Below are 19,935 nucleotides of genomic sequence, written 5' to 3'. Positions count from 1 at the left end.
TATATCTGGGAGCTTTTAGGCACATTAAAAGAGGAAAATAATTTACACTATTTTAGTGTATTTATACTTTGAATTGTGGAATTAAACATTATGAGATTGTTAAGGATTCAAGTCTCAGCACCATCCAAGTGAAGAAGTGGGTTATTTGGGCCTCTGTGGGGTTTGATGTACTCCACTAAGCCTTCTGGAAGTAAGATACTGGTTATCTGTCTTTATGATCTTTATATCTTAGGAAAGATAAGGCATGGAACTATGATCTAAATAAATCGGAAGAATGAATACTGGGCAGATTTTGCAAAGAGCAAAAGTACTGGGTGAAACGAGCCATCATTTTATTATTTATTTCTTCATTTTTATTTTTTTATTTTGTAGAGACAGGATCTTGCTATGTTGCCCAGGGTGGTCTCTCAAACTCCTGGCCTTAAGTGATCCTACCACCTTCGCCTCCTAAAGTGCTGAGATTACAGGTGTGAGCCATTGCGCCTGGCTGTGAACCATTATTTTAAAGGAGAAAATAGTTAATATTATTGGAAATTTAGCATTATTAGCATTTAGAATTTAAAATATAAAAATGATTATTTTTCTTTAATTATTATTAAATGTGAATCCCCTAATCAAGCTGGATGATGCTGTAAATGTTGATGAGATAATGACTGATACTTCTACCAGCTATCTTCTGTGCATCTCTGAAAATAAGGAAAATGTTAGGGACAAAAAAAAGGGCATTGTTTTTATTGGCATTGTGGTAAGTACTTTGCAGGTGAGGAACAAATGTTAGATGTTCATGGTATCTCTAAATATGACCTATTATGTGTGGTTTATAATAAAGATATCTGATGAAGTGTACCCTCAGATAATTACACAAGAAAAACATTTTTTCACAATATTATATGTTAAATCGCTAGTTACAATTTTCTCATGGCTACTTGATACTTGTAGCAGTCCGTTCTCAGGTTGCTATAAGGAACCACTTGAGACTGGGTAATTTATAAAGAAAAGAGGTTTAGTTGGCTTATGGTTCCACTGGCTGTACAGGAAGCATGGCTGGGGAGGCCTCAGGAAACTTACAATCCTGGCGGAAGGCAAAGGGGAAGCAATGACATCTTCACAAGGCTAGCAGGGGAGAGAGTGAAGGGGGAAGTGCTACACACTTAAACAACCAGATATTGTGAGAACTATCATGAGAAGAGCAAGGGGGAAATCTGGCCTCATAATCTAATCACCTCCCACCAGGTCTCTCCCTCAGCATTGGGGATTACAATTCAACATGAGATTTGGGTGGGTACACAGCTAAACCATATCAATACTCTATGCTACGGAGAGATCCAGATGGTTTTGGTCCATGTGCCCTGGAATTTTAAGGCTGAAGACAGACACAGTGGCAGACGTGCATGTGGACAATGTACAGATAGCAGAATAAAACACTAAGCCAACACAGGCATGGGTGGCAGAGTGTTCTATAAATTTCCTCTAGGGATTTGAAATTAAACATGAATGACTATGGTATGTATCTAGATTTGGAGGAAGGGATAGTTAAAGAGAAATGATAGTTGGCTGATATAAAATGCCATAGTAAATTAATATTAGGATTATTTATAGTTTTCTAGATAAGTGTAATTTGTGAATTTTATTTGTACTTTTATTTATTTATTTATTTGAGGTGGAGTTTCGCTCCTGTCACCCAGGCTGGACTGCAGTGGGTGCAGTGGAGTACAATGGTGTGATCTCGGCTCACTGCTCCTGGGTTCAAGCATTTCTCTTGCCTCAGCCTCCCAAGTAGCTGGGACTACGGGCACCCACCACCACACCAGGCTAATTTTTGTATTTTTAGTAGAAATGGGGGTTTACCACGTTGGACAGGCTGGTCTTAAACTCCTGACCTCAGGTGATCTGCCCACCTTTGCTTCCCAAAATGCTAGGTTTATAGGCGTGAGCCACCGTGCCTGGCCAAATCATAGTTTTATTGATTTTTCTGGCAGTTTATGAATAAATTTGCCCATTTACAGACTTACCTGGACTCTGCTAAAAGTCTTAGACTTTTTAAGGCCCTTCAGAACAATCAGACACCCCTTTTCTGTTGTAAGTTAAGCACATGTGGAACTCTGTCCAGGTAAAAACTAATTCTCTTTGCTTTTTCTAATCTCTACAGTCAGTGGCAATATCAACAAAAATTCTTACAACCCGAATGTCTCCAATGTGCCTTTTAATACCTTATTTTGACTGCATAACTCGGTGTTAACTTGACATTTGCTTAACCAATAAGCCCTTCTTTCAGAGAGTTAGCATTCCTGTTGGTGTTAGACAGCTCTAAATGATATTTTTATCCTTGAGAAGCACGTTTTATCTAGCTACAGGCAGTTGGACCTATCTACAAATAGTAAAGTTATTTACTTTTAAGCTTTGACATATGTAATGTGCTATTTTATATTTACCTAAAACTCGGTCTAAAGAACAGAGTTGATAGTGTATAATTCCTACTTAGTGCATTTAGAAATGCCATCTGGTCTACCACCAAAGTTAACCATGTGTGTGAACTGGCACTCAGAAAAATGAAAACGGCTGTTTGCCCTTCAAGCATTTTCTTGGGGGCTGTCCTTTACTTCAGCAACCACTTTTGGGCTGATGACATCCTGAGCTCTGGGTCCAAGCTGCACCTCTCCCGAACTTCAGGCTCCTGCATCCAAATTTTTATTGAACAAAGACACTTAGAATTTACTCTGGCTCCTCAAACTCAGCGTGACTGAAATTGATCTTATCTTCCTTTACCCTCAACACTGTTTTCCCTGTCACGATGGGTGTCACCCATTGCCTGGTCACTGCATGGGAGTCACCTTTTGAGAACTGGTAATTAGTCTGAAATTAAGGGCTTTGCTGTTGTAGTAGCACTGTAGTCAGGCTCTGTGCCTTCAGTCTGGGCAGTGCAGTTTTATACAGACTGATTTTAGGTTTCTCAGTGTGTCACATATCACACAGGGTGAAAGATGTTGTGGGTATTACAGTATGGACCATTTCTCTGATTAAAGAAAAAGGGAATTCAGCTGACTGAAGAATTTGTTACTTTGACATCTGTACCTGGTTTTTGTAAATGCTTGGTTTGTAGATTGGTATATAAATTTACATATGTATCCTTATATACTGATAGTCTATCTCTCTAGGCTCTAGAGAAAGCCTCTGGGCTAGAATTAAGGATGTTCCCTAATTACCGTTAGAGAAACTATAACACTGCCTCCAACCCATAAGATTCCTGGGTGTCCATTCCCTCCAGAGGTGACTGTAATCCAGACTTTTAAGATAATAATTTCCTTGCTTTTAGTTGGAGCTTTTAGTTCCAGCCTTACTACCTTAAACTTTATATACAAATGTCAATATAGTGTGTGTATTCTTTTGGGTTTTGCTCCTTTTGTTTACCATTTTGTATGAGAGATTTATTTACATGTGTCGCTGTAGTTCTCTCATTGCTTTGTCCTGTTTCATTTTATGATCTACAGTTTATTCATTCCTCTGTTGATGGACATGTGCATTCTTTCTGGTTTACAGTTGTATAGAGAATGCTGCTGTAAATATTTTTGTATGTCTTGTATCGTATACAAATGCCTGAGTTTCTCCAGAGTATATCCCTGGGGGAGTAATTGCTGAATTATAGGGTATGGATACTTCAACATTCCTAGATGATGCCTTGCTGTTGTCAGAAGTGGCTTTCCATCGGTAGTATATGAACATAGGGATTGGTGATTTTTCCTTTTTTAAGCTAATGCAGCCTGTAACTAGCTCCCATGGCTTTCATAAGCATCTGTAGTGGCTAACAGTGTGTACTGGGGACTAGTCAGATTTCCTGGGTTTGAATCTTTGACTCTACTCCGTTGTCACTCTGGGACCTTGGCTAGAAACTTCCCATCACTTCTCCAAACCATGATCTTTTCCAGTTTATCTTTGCTATTATTGGCTTAGGATGTTAGGGAGTAGGTTCAGGTTGGCATGATGATTCCACTGGATCGACTGTCTACTTGGGCTTCATTCAGAGTTTGGTGAAGTATACTTTCTATGGGTTACTTTGATGTATGAAGTAGTAATTTACTGCTGTTCTGGTGGTCTGGTTACTAGGACCATATCACTTGTTACTTTGAGTGATAACTACTATCTGTACAGTGCTTTATAGTTCACAAATAATTCATGTTTATTTTATAATTTGATCCTTACAATAACCTTATGGGAGAAGTAGGCTGGTTTGGTTCCATTTACAGAGGAAGAAACTGAGGCCTGGCAGTGTTTGGTAACTTGCCATAGTCACTCCGCTAGGTATATTAACTCCAGGCCTCATATTCAGGGTGGCTCTTGGAAATCTGATTTATAGCATGGTTTAGATATCTGTGAGTCTGACTCTTCATGTAAGAGTGTTGAAAAGCAAACAGGTTTCTAACACTTTAGGAATAGAGTACGTACATACTCCTGAGTGTATCATCTTTACCTTTTCAGTGTTTAGCTGTGTTATAGCCATAACTGGGAAAATACACTTTTCCTGTAACATTATATTTGTATTTGTTTTTAGGGAGTGCAGCCTGCCACAGGCGAGGTTGTGTTTGATAGTTTCCAGGACTCTGCTTCTCGTTCAGAGCTAGAAACCCGGATGTCAAACCTGCAGCCAGTAGAGCTGCTGCTTCCTTCGGCCTTGTCCGAGCAAACAGAGATGCTCATCCACAGAGCCACATCTGTTAGGTAAGTTGGCCCATCACTGGAAAATAATACTGATTCTAAAACTTAGGTTTAGTTCCAAAACTGATACTTACTAAAGTTACTAAAAATAGTTTTTACTTATAAAAATTGTATTTCCACTATAGTAGTGGAAATTAAAACAAAAAGTAAAACAACCAAGCTGGGCATGGTGGCACATGCCTGTAATCCCAGCCACTTGGGAGGCTGAGGAGGAAGGATTGCTTGAGCCCCGGAATTTGAGACCAGCCTGGGCAACTAAGGTGAGACCCCATATCTAAAAAACAAAGAAAAGAACCACCACCTACCCCTACTATCACCTTAATGTAGGACTTTAGAAGGCAGTCTTTCTGAAGAGGTTTCTGATATTATTTAATGATATTATTTGATAATTACGAGGTTTATGATATTTAATTATATTATTGGTAATCTTTAGTTTCTGGAGATAATTTAGAGTTCACTTCTTAAAAAGTTTATGTAACTTTGGAAATGCTTTGTCTGTGCTGCAAGTTTCAATTCATGGCTGTGTCCAGTGGTTTTATTTACTAGATCTAAGATCAGACCACTTATTTATGAAGCAGTGTGCTAGGCACTGTGCATACAGAGGAAGAAGATGTGGTTATGATGTATGTCTGGCAGAGTTTACAACCCCACAGGAGAGGAAGATGTGTGCATACCTAACTGGACTTAAAGGCATAATGTATTAAGTGCTAAACGTGAAGGTGCCTTGTTGGAAAGATCTGTACTGCCACCTGGAGTGTGGTGGGAAAGAGACCAGAAAGGTGTGCTGGGGCTTCAGTGAAGTAGACTGTATATTGAGGAATTTGGACTTTCGACTAGGCAGAGAAGCCCATGAGGATTTTCATGTAGTAGGCGGACAAATCATTTAGAAAATCAAAGCCAGGCACTGTGGCTTACAGCTGTAATCCCAGCACCTTGGGAGGCTGGGGCTGGTGGATCACCTAAGGACAGGAGTTCAAGACAGCTTGGCCAACATGGCAAAACTCCGTTTCTACTAAAAAAAAATACAAAAATTAGTTGGGTGTGGTGGCAGACACCTGTAATCCTAGCTACTCCGGAGGCTGAGGCAGAGTAATCGCTTGAACCTGGGAGGCAGAGGTTGCAATGAGCCAAAATCACACCACTTCACTGCTGCCTGGGGGAAAGAGCAAGAACACGACTCTGTCTCAAAAAAAAAAAAAAAAAAAAAAAACCGAAAAGAAAATCAAACTGATTAAGTAAAGTTCCATATGTTTATTTGTCCTTAGTGTTGTGTTCATTTTCATTTGAATTTAATTACTTTCAAAGTAGCTTTCATAATTTGTTTTTCTGATTATAAAACTAATATACGTTCATTTAGAAGACAAAAAAAGGGATAAAAGTCATAAGTTGAATTCTATAACCCAGAGCAAATGACTGGTAAACATTTTGGCATATTATTTCTGTGTGTGTATATCACTTTTTTCCATTTGTGAACTTGCATTCCTGCTGCAAAATCACTTTTGTATCCTGTGGGTTTTTTTTTTTTTAATACTTTAAAATTCCCCATTTTTAAAAACTTTATTGCAGAAAATTTCAAATTTACACAAAATTATACAGAATAGTGTCATGAACTTCTGTGAATCTATCAACCAACTTCAGCATTTCTCAGGACCAATCTCATTTTTCTACCCTCCCTCCTCTTTTCTCTCTCCCTGGATTATTGGCTTTGAAGCAAATCCTAGTGAGCATCATTTTATCCTCTAATATTTCAGTAGGTACACTTAAAAACAAAATAAGTACACAACATTGTCATTTAAGTGTATCATAATTTATCTATTCCATTTTTATTGTATTCATTTTTTCAGTATTACAAATACTGTTATGATGAATATCCATATATAGAAATACTCAAGTACATTTCTGATTATTTCCTTAAGATAAATTCTTGAAAATGGAATTAATTGGATCAAAGGGTATGAATGTTTATAAAGCTCTTGATTGCTTGCTAGAAATGGTAATGTTAATTTATACTTCTACTGGTATAGTCTAGGAGGGTTCTTTGAACCTTTGTTCACATTGTGGGTGATCACTTAAATAATCTCTGCCAGTCACATAGGTGAAAAATTTTGCATCAGATCTCTTTATTTTGATCTTAATCCTTTTCTGACCATGTGTTCAAACTTGAATAATTAAAAGTCAAACAGTAAACTTATAAGGAGGGCTGCTTTTACAGAACTGAAAACGTTAATAAAATCTTGAAAAAAAATTTTAAAGGTAGGCTTCTATATTGTATTTTCAATATTTCCTATCATGTCTTTGCTAGAAATGGTAATATGAGAAATGGCAATCAGGAGCTTTATAAACATTCATACCCTCTGATCCAGTTAATTCCATTTCCAGGAATTTATCTTACGGAAATATTCAGAAATTGCACACGAATATTTCTATATATGGATATTCATCCTAACAGTATTTGTAATACTGAAAAAGTGAATATAATAAAAATGAAATGGATAAATTATGCCAAATGGATAAATTATAATTTCCTGTCTTTGATTTTATAGTTCATTTTTCTTTATATTTTATTAACTTAGTATATATTTTATTTAGATTGAGTCTAAAGTCAATCAATTTTATCAACACATTCATTATTTTGTTTTCCACTTAATTTTATAAAATAACAAAGGCAAAATTCGATAAAATATCAAAATATTTCATAATGACAGACATTGCCAAAAGTGAATTTTTGTTTGGCAAGCAGCATTCATTGGTGATATTCCTAAATGTTTGTTCATCACATGAGATTTAAAAGCTTGAATTTGGCATATCAAAGATAATTTAGGTGTCTTCTGTGGGTTTTACCAAATTTAATGCCTGCTTTTGTCTTATTTTAATTTGAATTTCTCTAGTTAGCATTGTGAATAATTTTCCCTGTGTTTACTGACCATGTGTGATTTTTCATTCTTTGCACTTTTTTTTATATCCTTTGATCATTTTCACTTTATTTGCATATTGGACTAAGCAAAGTCAAAAGTGAAGTCTGCATTTCTGTGGAGTTCCTACAGCTAATTTATATCTATGGACAGAATGAAGTAGAGGAAATTCAAAAGTTAGCGGGGTCAAACAGTGTGGACTCTTGTGAGTTAGGGTTTGGGTTGGAAAACTAGCTCTTCACCTTAGTGACTTTGAGTAAGTTATCTACTGCGTTGTCCTTCAATGTCCTTTATATTGGGGTATTAAGATTGCTTACCTCATGGGGTTGTTGTAAGGATTAAATAAGTTAATATGGGTAAAGCACCAGAAATAGTACCTGCTGTAGAAAGCTCTCTGTAAGAGGAAGTGTTGTTTTTATATTTTAATTAAAAAAAAAAATTTCTGTGGCTGGGCGCAGTGGCTCATGCTTGTAATCCCAGCACTTTGGGAGGCCAAGTCAGGCGGATCACAAGATCAGGAGTTTGAGACCAGCCTGACCAAAATAGTGAAACCCCATCTCTACTAAAAATACAAAAATTAGCTGGGCATGATGAAAGTTTTTTGTAGGTACATAATAGATGTATATATTTATGGGTTACATGAGATATTTTCATACAGACATGCAATGCATAATAAACACATCAGGGTAAATGGGGTATCCATCTCCTCAAACATTTATCCTTTGTGTTACAAACAATCCAATTATACTCTTTTAGTTATTTTAAAATGTACAATTAAATGATTTTTGACTGTAGTCATGCTGCTGCACTACCAAATACTAGGTTTTATTCTTTCTATTTTTTTTGTACCCATTAACCATCTCCAGTTCCCTTCTCAACTTTTGGTAACTGTCTTTCTACTCTCTACCTCCATGATTTCAATTGTTTTAATTTTTAGGTCCCACAAGTAGGTGAGAATATGCAAAGTTTATCTTTCTGTGCCTGGCTTATTTCATGTAACATAATGACCTCCAGTGCCATCCATGTTGTTGCAAATGACAGGATCTCATTCCTTTTTATGGCAGAATGCTACTCCATTGTATATATGTACCACATTTTCTTTACCCGTTTGTCTGCTGACAGACACCTGGGTGCTCCCAAATCTTAGCTGTTGTGAATAGTGCTGCAGTAAACATGGGAGTGCACATATCTTTTCTATATACTGATTTCCCTTCTTTTGAGTATATACCTAGCAGTGGGATTGCTGGATCATATGGTAGTTCTATTTTTAGTTTTTTAGTAGTTTTTTTCAAATTACTCTCCATATTGGTTGTACTAATTTACATTCCCACCAACAGTATATGAGGGTTCCCTTTTCTCCACATCCTCACCAGCATTTATTATTGCCTGTCTTTGGATAAAAGCCATTTTAACTGAGGTGAGATGGTATCTCATTGTAGTTTTGATTTGCATTTCTGTGATGAACAATGGTGTTGAGAGCTTTTCGTATACCAGGCTGCCATTTGTGTGTCTTCTTTTGAGAAATGTCTATTTGTCTATTTTTAAATTGGATAATTAGATTTTTCCTGTAGAGTTGTTTGAGCTCCTTATATATTGTGGTTATTAATCCCTTGTCAGATGGGCGGTCTACATGTATTTTCTTCCATTCCATGGGTTGTCTCTTCACTCTGTTGATTGTTTCTGTTGCTGTGCAGTAGCTTTTTAACTTCATATAATTCCATTTGTCCATCTTTGCTCTGGTTGCCCTATTACTCAAGAAATCTTTGCCCAGTTCAGTGTTCTGGAGAGTTTCCCCAATGTTTTCTTTTAGTCATTTCATAATGTGACATTTTATTTTTAAGTCTTTAATCAATTTTTGATTTGATTTTTGTATATGGCAAGAGATGGGGTCTAGTTTCATTGTTCTGCATATGGATGTCCAGTTTTCCCAGCACCATTTATTGAAAAGACCGTCCTTTCCTCAGTGTATGTTCTTGGCACCGTTGTCAAAAACGAGTTCACTGTAGATGTATGGATTTATCTCTGGGTTCTCTATTATGTTCCACAGGTCTGTGTGTCTGTTTTTATGCCAGTACCATAACGTTTTGGTTACTATAGCTCTGTAGTGTAATTTGAAGTAAGGTAATGTGATTCTTCCAATTTTGTCCTTTTTGCTTAGGATACATTTGGCTATTCTGGGCCTTTCATTGTTCATGTACATTTTAGGCTTATTTTTTCTATTTCTGTGAAAAATGTCACTGATATTTTGATAGGGATTGCAGTGAATCTGTAGATTGCTTTGGATAGTATGGATGTTTTAACAATATTTATTCTTCCAATTCGTGAACATGGAATATCTTTCCCATTTTTGTGTGTTCTCTTCAATGTTTTACATCGGTGTTTTATAGTTTTTATTGTAGAGAGCTTTTCACTTCTTTGGTTAACTCCTAGATATTTTATTTTATTTGTAGCTATTATAAATGGGATTACTTTTTAAATTTCTTTTTCATACTGTTCACTGTTAGTATATAGAAATGCTACTGGTTTTTTGTATGTTGATTTTGTGTCCTGCAACTTTACTGAATTTGTTGATCAGTTCTGACAGTTTTTTTGTAGAGTCTTTAGGTTTTTCCAAATATAAGACCACTTCATCTGCAAACAATAATTAGACTTCCTCCTTTCCAATTTGGATGCCCTTTATTTCTTTGTCTTGTCTTATTGCCCTAGTTAGGACTATTATGTTGAATAGCTGTGGTGGCAGTGGGCATCATTATCATATTCCAGATCTTAGAGGAAAGGCTTTCAATATTTCTCAATTCAGTGTGATAATAGCTTTGAGTCTGTTTTATATGGCTTTTATTATGTTGAGGTATGTTCCTTCTATACCCAGTTGTTTGAGAGTTTTTGTCATGAAGGGTTGTTGAGTTTTATCAAATCCTTTTTCAGCATCAATTGAAATGATTATGTGGTTTTTGTTCCTCATTCTGTTAATGTGATGTATCGTAGTGACTGATTTGCCTATGTTGAACCATCCTTGCATCTCTCGGATAAATTCTACTTGGTCATGATAAATGATCTTTTTAATGTGTGGTTGAATTCAGTTTGCTAGTATTTTGCTGAGGATTTTTGCATCAATATTCATCAGAGATACTGGCCTCTAATTTTCTTTATTTGATATGAATTTGTCTTATTCTGGTGTCAGGGTAATACTGGCCTCATAGAATGAGTTTGGAAGTATTCTCTTCTCTTTTTTCTTTTTCTGGAATAATTTGAGGAAAATGGGTCTAGTTCTTTAAATGTTTGGTAGAATTCAGCCGTGAAGCCATTGAGTCTCGGACTTTTCTTTGCTGGGAGACTTTATTATGGCTTCAGTCTCGTTACTTGTTGTTGATCTGTTCAGGTTTTGGATTTCTTCGTGGTTCAGTGTTGGTGGATTGCATTTGTTTAGGAATGTATCTATTTCTTCCAGATTTTTTTAATTTATTGGCATATGGTTGCTCATAGTAACCGCTAATGATCCTTTGAATTCCTGTAGTGTCAGTTGTAATGTCTTCTTTCTCATCTCTAATTTTATTTATTTGGGGTTTCTCTTTTTCATAGTCTGGATAAAGTCTTATCAGTTTTATCTTTTCAAAAAACTAACTTTTGGTTTGTTGCTCTTTTGTATTGTTTTCTTTGTTGCAATTTCATTTATTTCTGCTCTGATTTTTATTTTTATTTTATGTTAATTTTGGGTTTGGTTTGCTCTTGCTTTTCTAGTTCTTCAATGTTTGTCATTTAGTTATTTATTTGAAATTTTTCCTCTTTTTTGATGTAGGTGCTTTTAGCTATAAACTTCCCTCTTAGTACAGCCGTCACTGTATGCCATAGGTTTTGGTATGTGTTTTCATTATCATTTGTTTCAAGAAATTTTTAAGTTTCCTTGTTGATCTCTTCATTGACCCACAGGTCATTCAGGAGCATATTGTTTAATTTTCATGTGTTTGTATAGTTTCCAAAATTCTTGTTTTTGATTTCTAGTTTTATTTCATTGTGGTCAGAGAAGATTCTTGATATTATTTCAGTTTTTTTGAATGTTTTAAGACTTCTTTTGTGACCTAACATATGATCTAATCTTGGGAATGATTAGATCATTCATGCTGTAATGATTAGATCCTCTACGTGCTGAGGAAAAGAAAGTGTATTCTGTAACCATTGAATGAAATGCTCTCTGAATATCTGTTAGGGTCATTTGGTCTGTAGTGAAGATTAAGTCTGATGTTTCTTTATTTATTTTCTGTCTGGAAGATCTGTCCATGTGGGGTGTTGAAGTATCCAGCCGCTATTTTTTTTTTCTCTCTCTTTTTTTTTGAGACGGAGTCTTGCTCTGTCACCCAGTGGGGAGTGCAGTGGCGTGATCTCAGTTCACTGCAACCTCCACCTCCTGGGTTTAGTGATTCTCCTGCCTCAGCCTCCCGAGTAGCTGGGATTGCAGGAGTGCACCACCACGCCTGGCTAATTTTTTTGTATTTTAGTAGAGACAGGGTATGGGTTTTTGCCATGTTGTCCAGGCTGGTCTTGAACTCCTGACCTCAAGTGATCTGCCTGCCTCGGCCTCCCAAAGTATTGGGATTACAGGTGTGAGCCACTGCACCTAGCCTCTTTTTTTTTTTTTAGACAGAGTTTCACTATTGCCCAGGCTGGAGTGCAGTGGCACGATCTCAGTTTGCTGCAACCTCCGCTTCCTGGGTTCAAGCGATTCTTCTGCCTAAGCCTCCTGAGTAGCTGGGACTACAGGCAGGTGCCATCATGCCCGACTAATTTTTGTATTTTTACAAAATTAGAGACAGGGTTTCAGCATGTTGGCCAGGCTAGTCTCGAACTACTGACTTCAAGAGATCTGCCTGCCTCTGCCTCCCAAAATGCTGGGATTACAAGCATGAGCTACCGCCTCCGGCCAGTCTCTCTTTAACTTGAATATTTGCTTTTCGTATGTGTGTGTTTCAGTGTTGGGTGCATATATATTTACAATTATCACATCCTCTTGCTGAATTGACCCCTTTGTCATTACATAATGACCTTCTTTGTTTCCATATTTACAACCAGTAAACAATACAGTATTAAATTTGCAAGTACAAAATTTATTTTGTTTTTGGTGATATCTTCTTGTCTGTTTTAAACACTGGTAAGTAGTTTTTTGTATCTCAGACTAAGTACCCCATTTTTTTCTTATGCTGTATACCTAAAGGTAAAAACAGCAGTTTTTGTCAGTTACCGGTTAATAACATTTTATTAATATTGAAGACATAATATGTTAAAGCTGTGTGAGGAAAGGCAAAAGAATGGCTTGGAATTGTGGAATGTCTATCTTAAAATATTAGGGTTTTTGGTATTCTTAAGTTTAACCACAAGAGGTCTCCAAAGGATTTTATATTCTGTGAATTGGTGTGTAACGGTTACTAAAATAGCTCTAAGTACAGACTGACTTACTTTGTATCATATTGTGACTTAGAACAAATATTAGAGATGTAGTAAGCTAAAATTATTACTCTTAAATAATGATATAGAATCAATTTTTCTTAGGTTATTTATTTTTATTTATGTAAAGTATGTTTATAAGATTTCAGCCTGGGTCTTAGGGAATCAGTCTTACTATCTTGTTACACTTTCCTTTGTTGTAAAACTGTAGAGAAAGAAACCAATGGAAAGCAATAGTCTTGAGCTCTTTATCAATTGCAGTTAAGGTTGCTTTAGCTTAGAAATGTTACATGTTTATAGAAATGGTTGAGAGGAAAGCTTTAGAAAGTGATAAACAAATACTGTTGATATTTACTAATTCTCAAGGAAACTGACTTTTAAGGTGAATCAGGGGGACATTACAAATGACAGTCAATTTTGTGTTCAAAGAAATGAGAGCTTCCTGAGCACTGGCATAGCCAAGGAAGGCTGTATGAAGAAGGTGGGCTTGGGTGGTACATTTGCAGGATAGAAGGCTTTGAGTTGGTAATGGGGAGGGAGGAAGGGTATGTTGTGTGTGTACAGAAATGATATAAGGTCTGAGGCACACAGGCTGGAAATATTAGAGAAGTGTGAAGAGAGCAGGGAGATTTCTCTGATCAGAGGGAACTTTCATGTTGAGAATTGGGAAAGAAAGGGTGAAGGCCTATGAAATCCAGCAAACTGGTATGGACTCCTATAGACGACAGTAAGGTTTCTGGGGAAAGGAATGGCATGATAGGAGGGAAGAGGTGAGTGTACTGCCTAGATGGGATAGTTGAATTTTAAAAATAAATATTTCCCCGAAGGAAAAAGAGGATACAGAGAAAAGAATCAGATCAAGGAGCTTAGAGAATGCCAGTAGTTGGAAATAGGAGCAAGAATAGAAACAGAAAGGGAGGAATTAAAGAGCTAGGTGGAGAACCAGGACAAGGTAGGGATGGGTAGTTATAATTTGTCGCACATGATATAACCAGTGGTGTGAGCTAATTTTTTACATTATTGACTGTTATAATTTGTTGACACTGTATGACATTTGGAAAGATACTTGGTTAAAAACTAGCCTTAGCTCATTGATATCATTTGAAAAAGACGTGTGGAAGAATGTCCTGGGGTACCACAGTGACTTCAGCTATCTGACCTTTGAAATAAATGCTTGAACACATAAGTGCTTCCTCAAAGACAGATGTGTATGCTGCAGATTTAAAGAAAACATTGACATCTTAATGTTGGGGAATAAGAATAACCTCTACTATGTTTACTTTCAGTGTTAGAAATATATTATTATTATGTCTTTTTGGCCACAGAGAGCCTTACATCATCTGAGGTTTAACCAAAAGTATTATCTAACATGATTCTTTATATGGAGGCATAATACCACCTGAATGTCATTTATGGTGACACATATTTGAAATTACCATCGTAGCATTTTAATTTTGTGTTCATCTCTTATTAAATTAATTTATATAGTAGAAATTACTTATTACTTTGTGTTATTGTACTTTGACTTTCTAGTTTTTAATGGAAAATATTTAGCAGAGTTTTGGTGCCAAAATGAAGTGATAACTGTGAGGCTATGTAATTATCAGAGGAATTGTTATGCAAATTAGGTATCTGTGTTATGGCTGAAGTCCAGCTTCTTTCTAATGTCATTTGAATTTAACATTAGTATAAAAGTTTAATTTTTTTTTTTTTTTTTTTTTTAAAGAATGAGAGTAAAAGAAACAACAACAGGTCTTACTCATTAATTTGGTTTAGAGGAAGTGTTTTACACATATGAAATGTTATTAAGTGGTCAGTACTTGATGGTACCAATTTTGTGATTGCGATGTTACAGTTTGGTCTATCAGAGTTTAATAAGCTCAGTTCTGTGGGTTCATATGAAGTCATTTCAATATAATTCTTAGATATTAAGAGCCCAGTAAATGTGGAATGGCATACCAAATACTGGGTAGCATATGGATATGAATAACATAGCACCTAAATTAGGTGGGAAAGTGGGGCTGAGTAGAAAGAGGGCATCCCAGGAAGTGTGGTCACAGGATGGGAAAAGGGAATTGGTAACATTGAGTTGACTGGAGTGTTAGGAATATATGGATCAAGAGTAGCCTGCAACAGAATCTAGTGCAGAAGAGCTGTTCAGTGAGTATTTGCTTAATGATTATGTTTAAGGCCAGAGAGGAAGACTGGAGCTGTTTCACTGAGGATGCTGGGCACTAGTGGGAGGAACTGATACTTTATTTAGATGTTTCTCAAATTTGGCCTACCAACTTTTTAATTTACTACTTTGTGTTACAATTTTCTTCTTTAAGTTTGTTAAATTATAGTTTAAAAAATTACAGAGTTAATATATGTTTGCTGTAAAAGTGAAAAAAAGTCTATTTTAAAGGAAAAAATAATTTTTGCTAACCTCCCCATCCATTTGACTTAAATTAGTTTTATTATAACGTGACTTAGATATTTATAAACTGAAAACTTAGTGCTCTAGGTTTTATACCTATTTTAACAGGAATAAAGTTCAAGCAAAATTTGAGATTAAAGTAAATGTATGAAACTGATAAAATTTAAATGAATGATTGCTTGGCATGAAGGGTGATGTTCTGCTGCTAAAAATAAACTGTTCCTGTCAATTCAAGTGGGATATATCCCCAACTGAGGACCAAGCTCTTTTTTTTTTTTCCTGATGAGCTTTATTTTATTTTTGAGCAGTTTGAGGTTCACAGCAAAATTAAGAGTAAGGTACAGAGTAAAGGTGTCGTATCATCAGTAATCTCCACCAGATCCTGTGCTATGATGTTGCTGTGATGTGCTGTATAAAGGCTCAAACCTTTCCTGCACCCTTTTTTTTTAAAGAGTAGGGGTCTTGCTCTGCCACCCAAGCTGGAGTGCAGTGCTGTGGTCATAGCTCATTGCAGTCTTGAACTCCTGGGCTCAGGTGATCCTCTCACTTCAGCCTCCTGAACAGCATACTACTCAGGCACATACCTGTAGTCCTGGCTACTCAGGCATGTACCACCCCTCCCAGCTAATTAAAAAAAATTTTTTTTTGTAGAGATAGGTTCTGGCTATGTTGCCCAGGCTGGTCTCGAACTTCTGGCCTCAAGTGATCCTCTCCCCTTAGCCTTGCAAGTTCTTGGGATTACAGGTGTGAGTGACTGCATGTAGCATCTTCCAGTCTTTTCTCTCTTCAAACCGTAGTATAACTTAAGTGGTTTGCCCTCCATTTGGTACCAGTGTACTTGTTCAATTTTTTTTTTTTTGAGAGGGAGTCTTTCTCTGTCACCCAGGCTAGAGTGCAGTGGCACAATCTTGGCTCACAGCAATCTCTGCCTCCTGGGTTCAAGCAGTTCTCCTACCTCAGACTCCCAGGTAGCTGGGATTACAGGCACCCACCACTACACCTGGCTATTTTTGTATTTTCATAGAGACAGGGTTTCACTATGTAGGTTAAGCTGGTCTCGAACTCCTGACCTCAAGTGATCCGCCTGCCTTGGCCTCCAAAGTGCTGGGATTACAGGTGTGAGCCACCGCACCTGGCCATCCAGTTCAATTTTAGAACTACTTTGGTTTTATTTTTCTCATTAAACTTTAACCGTTAAGTGCTCCTTATTACTAATGTGATCTTAAACATAAACAGAAATTAAGAAACTGAAGCATGTAGCAATATTCATTTTTTTTGTTGTTGTTGTTGAGACGGAGTCTCGCTCTGTCCCCCAGGCTGGAGTGCAGTGGTGCGATCTTGGCTCACTGCAAGCTCCACCTCCCGGGTTCACGCCATTCTCCTGCCTCAGCCTCCCAAGTAGCTGGGACTACAGGCGCTCGCCACAGCGCCTGGCTAATTTTTTGTATTTTTTAGTAGAGACAGGGTTTCACCGTGGTCTCGATTTCCTGACCTTGTGATCCGCCCACCTCTGCCTCCCAAAGTGCTGGGATTACAGGCGTGAGCCACCGCGCCCGGCACAATATTCATTTTAAAAGCTGATAATCCAGTTGATCTAAGACCTTAACCTAAGATCATGAAATCAATTCGGTAGGTTGTGACTAACATTTTTAAAAAACATGGTAGAAGTTACCAGAGTATATCACTTGTAGTAAGGGTAAGTATTTCATGAAATTGCTTTTTTTCAGTTTTATCTGTTTATAGATAATCTCTCTGTATATGCCTTCTAATCCTCTCTCCAATTCCTATCATGTTTGTAATTGTCCATGAAAATAATTGAACTCATAATTTAATATATTAATATGATTAATAAATGTTATTCATAGGTTATTTTATATATACATTCTTATTACCTGAAACTGATCAGATACTGCCCAGAAATGTATATTTGAATAGCACAACTGAAAAGTAGTTAATGTTTGGACTATGTATTTAAAATCCTAAAGCTGACATGATTCATAGACCAGATATTGCCTACATAGGAAATCTAGGAGAAGTGACAAATTATCAGAAGTTATAAGAATTCAGCAAGGCCATTAAATATAAGATTAGTTAATAAAAATGAATAGTCTTTCAATACAGCAGCAACAAATAGAAAATGAACACAATTTTAAAAGATACTATTTAAAATAGCAACCACAATAATATTATCTAGGACTCTATTTACCAAAAAGAAAATAAGGTCTTAAGAAAATTTGGAAACTTTACTGAAAGATATTAAATAACTAAATAAATACTGGAAAGATGCAACATGTTCATGAATGGAAAGATTCAGCATAAAGATATCAGTTCTCCTTAATATAAATTCAATGCAATTCTTTTTTTTCTTTTTTTTTTTTTTAAATAATTTTGTGAGTACATAGTAGGGTACATGAGATGTTTTTCAGTGCAACTCTAATCAAAAGGATAATGAGGTTTTTCACAGAAACTGACAAGCTGCTTTTAAAAAGAAAAATCAAAGGGCCAATAATATGTAAGATAGCACTGAGAAAGGTAGACATATTTGCCCTATCAAAACTCAAAACTTATATATATAAATATATACATGTACATATATAATATATATAAAATATATATTATATATATTTTTATGTGTATAATATATGTATGTGTATATATATATTATATATATATATTATTTTATATATATGTTTTTTGGAGATGGAGGTCTCACTCTGTTGCCCAGGCTGGAGTGCAGTAGCACAATCTTGGCCCACTGCAACCTTCCTCTCCTGGGTTCAAGCAATTCTCCTGCCTTAGCCTCCCCAGTAGCTGGGACTACAGTCATGTGCCACCACGCCTGGCTAATTTGCATAGTTTTAATAGAGATGGGGTTTCACCATAGTGTCCAGGCTGATCTCTAACTCCTGAATTTAAATGATCCTCCTGCCTTGGCCTCCCAAAGTGCTGGGATTGTAGGCATGAGCCACCATGCGTGGTCAAAACTCAAAACTTACAAAGCAGTGGTAAGGTAGTATGGAATTAGCATATGAAGAGAGTGGCAAATGGAGCAATGGAGCAGAAGAAAGATGGAGAAAACAAATTCATGCACACATAGGAAGTTCATATGGCAGAGATGGCATTAGACATCCTAGGAGGGAGGGATTATTCAATCAATGCTGCAGGGACAAACAGCTTTCCATACTGTAAAATTAAACCCTACTTCAGACCATATAGAAAATTTCAGTTGGAAAATATGTATGTATTCGTGACCTCAGGATCTGAAGAGATAACCTACACATGACATATACAAAAAGCACAAATCAAAGGAAACAATTAGTAAATCATGTAGCTTTTTTACAGATTGCTCTAGGTATTATATATACATAACTTATCACGGTGTACTTGTGTCATCGTTTTACCAGTTTGAGTGAAATATAAAAACCTTACCTCTGTCTATGCTTCTTTATCCTCCCCCATTTATAATATAATTACCTTGAATATTATAATTGTCTTAAATATTTAGAAAGCATTATAATTTTTGTTTCAACCATCAGATATAATTTAGGAAACTCAGGAGGGGTTTACCTTGCTCTTTCTTTCCTGATATTCTAAGGTTTCTTCTTTTTATTTTTCCTTTTTGTTTAGAGAACTTCCTTGAAGTGTTCTTTTAGAGTAGCTCTGCTTGTGACAGAGTCTCTTAGTTTTTCATCATATGAGAATGCCTTGGTTTGCCTTTCATTTTTGGAAGACATTTTTTGCCAGGCATGGGATTCTGGGTTGACAGTTATTTTTTCAGCACTGGAAAAATATTTTGCTACTTCCTTCTAGCCTTCATGGTTTCAGATGAGAAATCTACTATCATTCAAATTGTTTTACTCTATAGCTAAGGTATGATTTCTTTCTTGCTGCTGTCAAGATTTTTTTTTTCTTTAGTTTTTAGAAGTTTAATTATGTGTCATGGAACATGTATCTTTGGCTTTATCCTTTTTGGGGTTCACTCACCTTCTTGAATCTGAAAGTTTATGTCTCTTGCCAAATTTATGAATATCTTGTCTATTATTACTTCAAGGTTTTTGTTGTTGTTGTTGTTTTTCTTTTTTGCCTTCTTTTCTTCTCTTGGGACTTTGATCACAAGAATGTTAGATCTTCTGTTATAGTCCCTGGGGCTCTATTCATTTTATTTTTATTCCAGTCTGTATCCTCTCTGTTTTTCAGATTTGGTAATTCCTATTGTTTTATGTTTCATTTCACTGAGTCTTTCATCTGTTTCCTCTGTTGTGCTGTTGAGTGCATCCACTGTTGTTATATTTTTCACTTCTAAAATTTTTGTTCATTTTTTCTTTTTTTTGAGATGGAGTTCCGCTCTTGTGCCCAGGCTGGAGTGCAGTGACACAATCTTGGCTCACTGCAACCTCCGCCCCCTGGGTTCAAGCAGTTTTCCTGCCTTAGCCTCCCTAGTGGCTGGGATTATAGACG

General features: G+C 36.4%; 1 protein-coding gene across 6 annotated transcripts in view; it reads left to right on the top strand.

Annotated features, from left to right (window-relative positions):
• The window catches only part of LOC105475067 (mutS homolog 3), a 227,046-nt gene that overhangs the window by 19,214 nt on the left and 187,897 nt on the right, over nt 1-19,935 (top strand). For all 6 annotated transcript variants that reach the window (XR_011624887.1, XR_011624888.1, XM_071098741.1 and 3 more), the window contains exons 7-8: nt 602-745; nt 4,547-4,713. Coding sequence is in view for 4 of the 6 variants with exons in the window: in XM_071098741.1 (XP_070954842.1) it covers nt 602-745; nt 4,547-4,713 (311 nt within the window). In the remaining 2 variants the exon portion in view is untranslated. The remainder of the gene's footprint in view (nt 1-601; nt 746-4,546; nt 4,714-19,935) is intronic.

The sequence above is a fragment of the Macaca nemestrina genome, chromosome 6 (genome assembly GCF_043159975.1).
Source record: "Macaca nemestrina isolate mMacNem1 chromosome 6, mMacNem.hap1, whole genome shotgun sequence".
Lineage (NCBI taxonomy): Eukaryota > Metazoa > Chordata > Mammalia > Primates > Cercopithecidae > Macaca > Macaca nemestrina.
The sequence above is the reverse complement of the archived record's forward strand: the minus strand, read 5'-3'. Positions and strand labels throughout refer to the sequence as shown.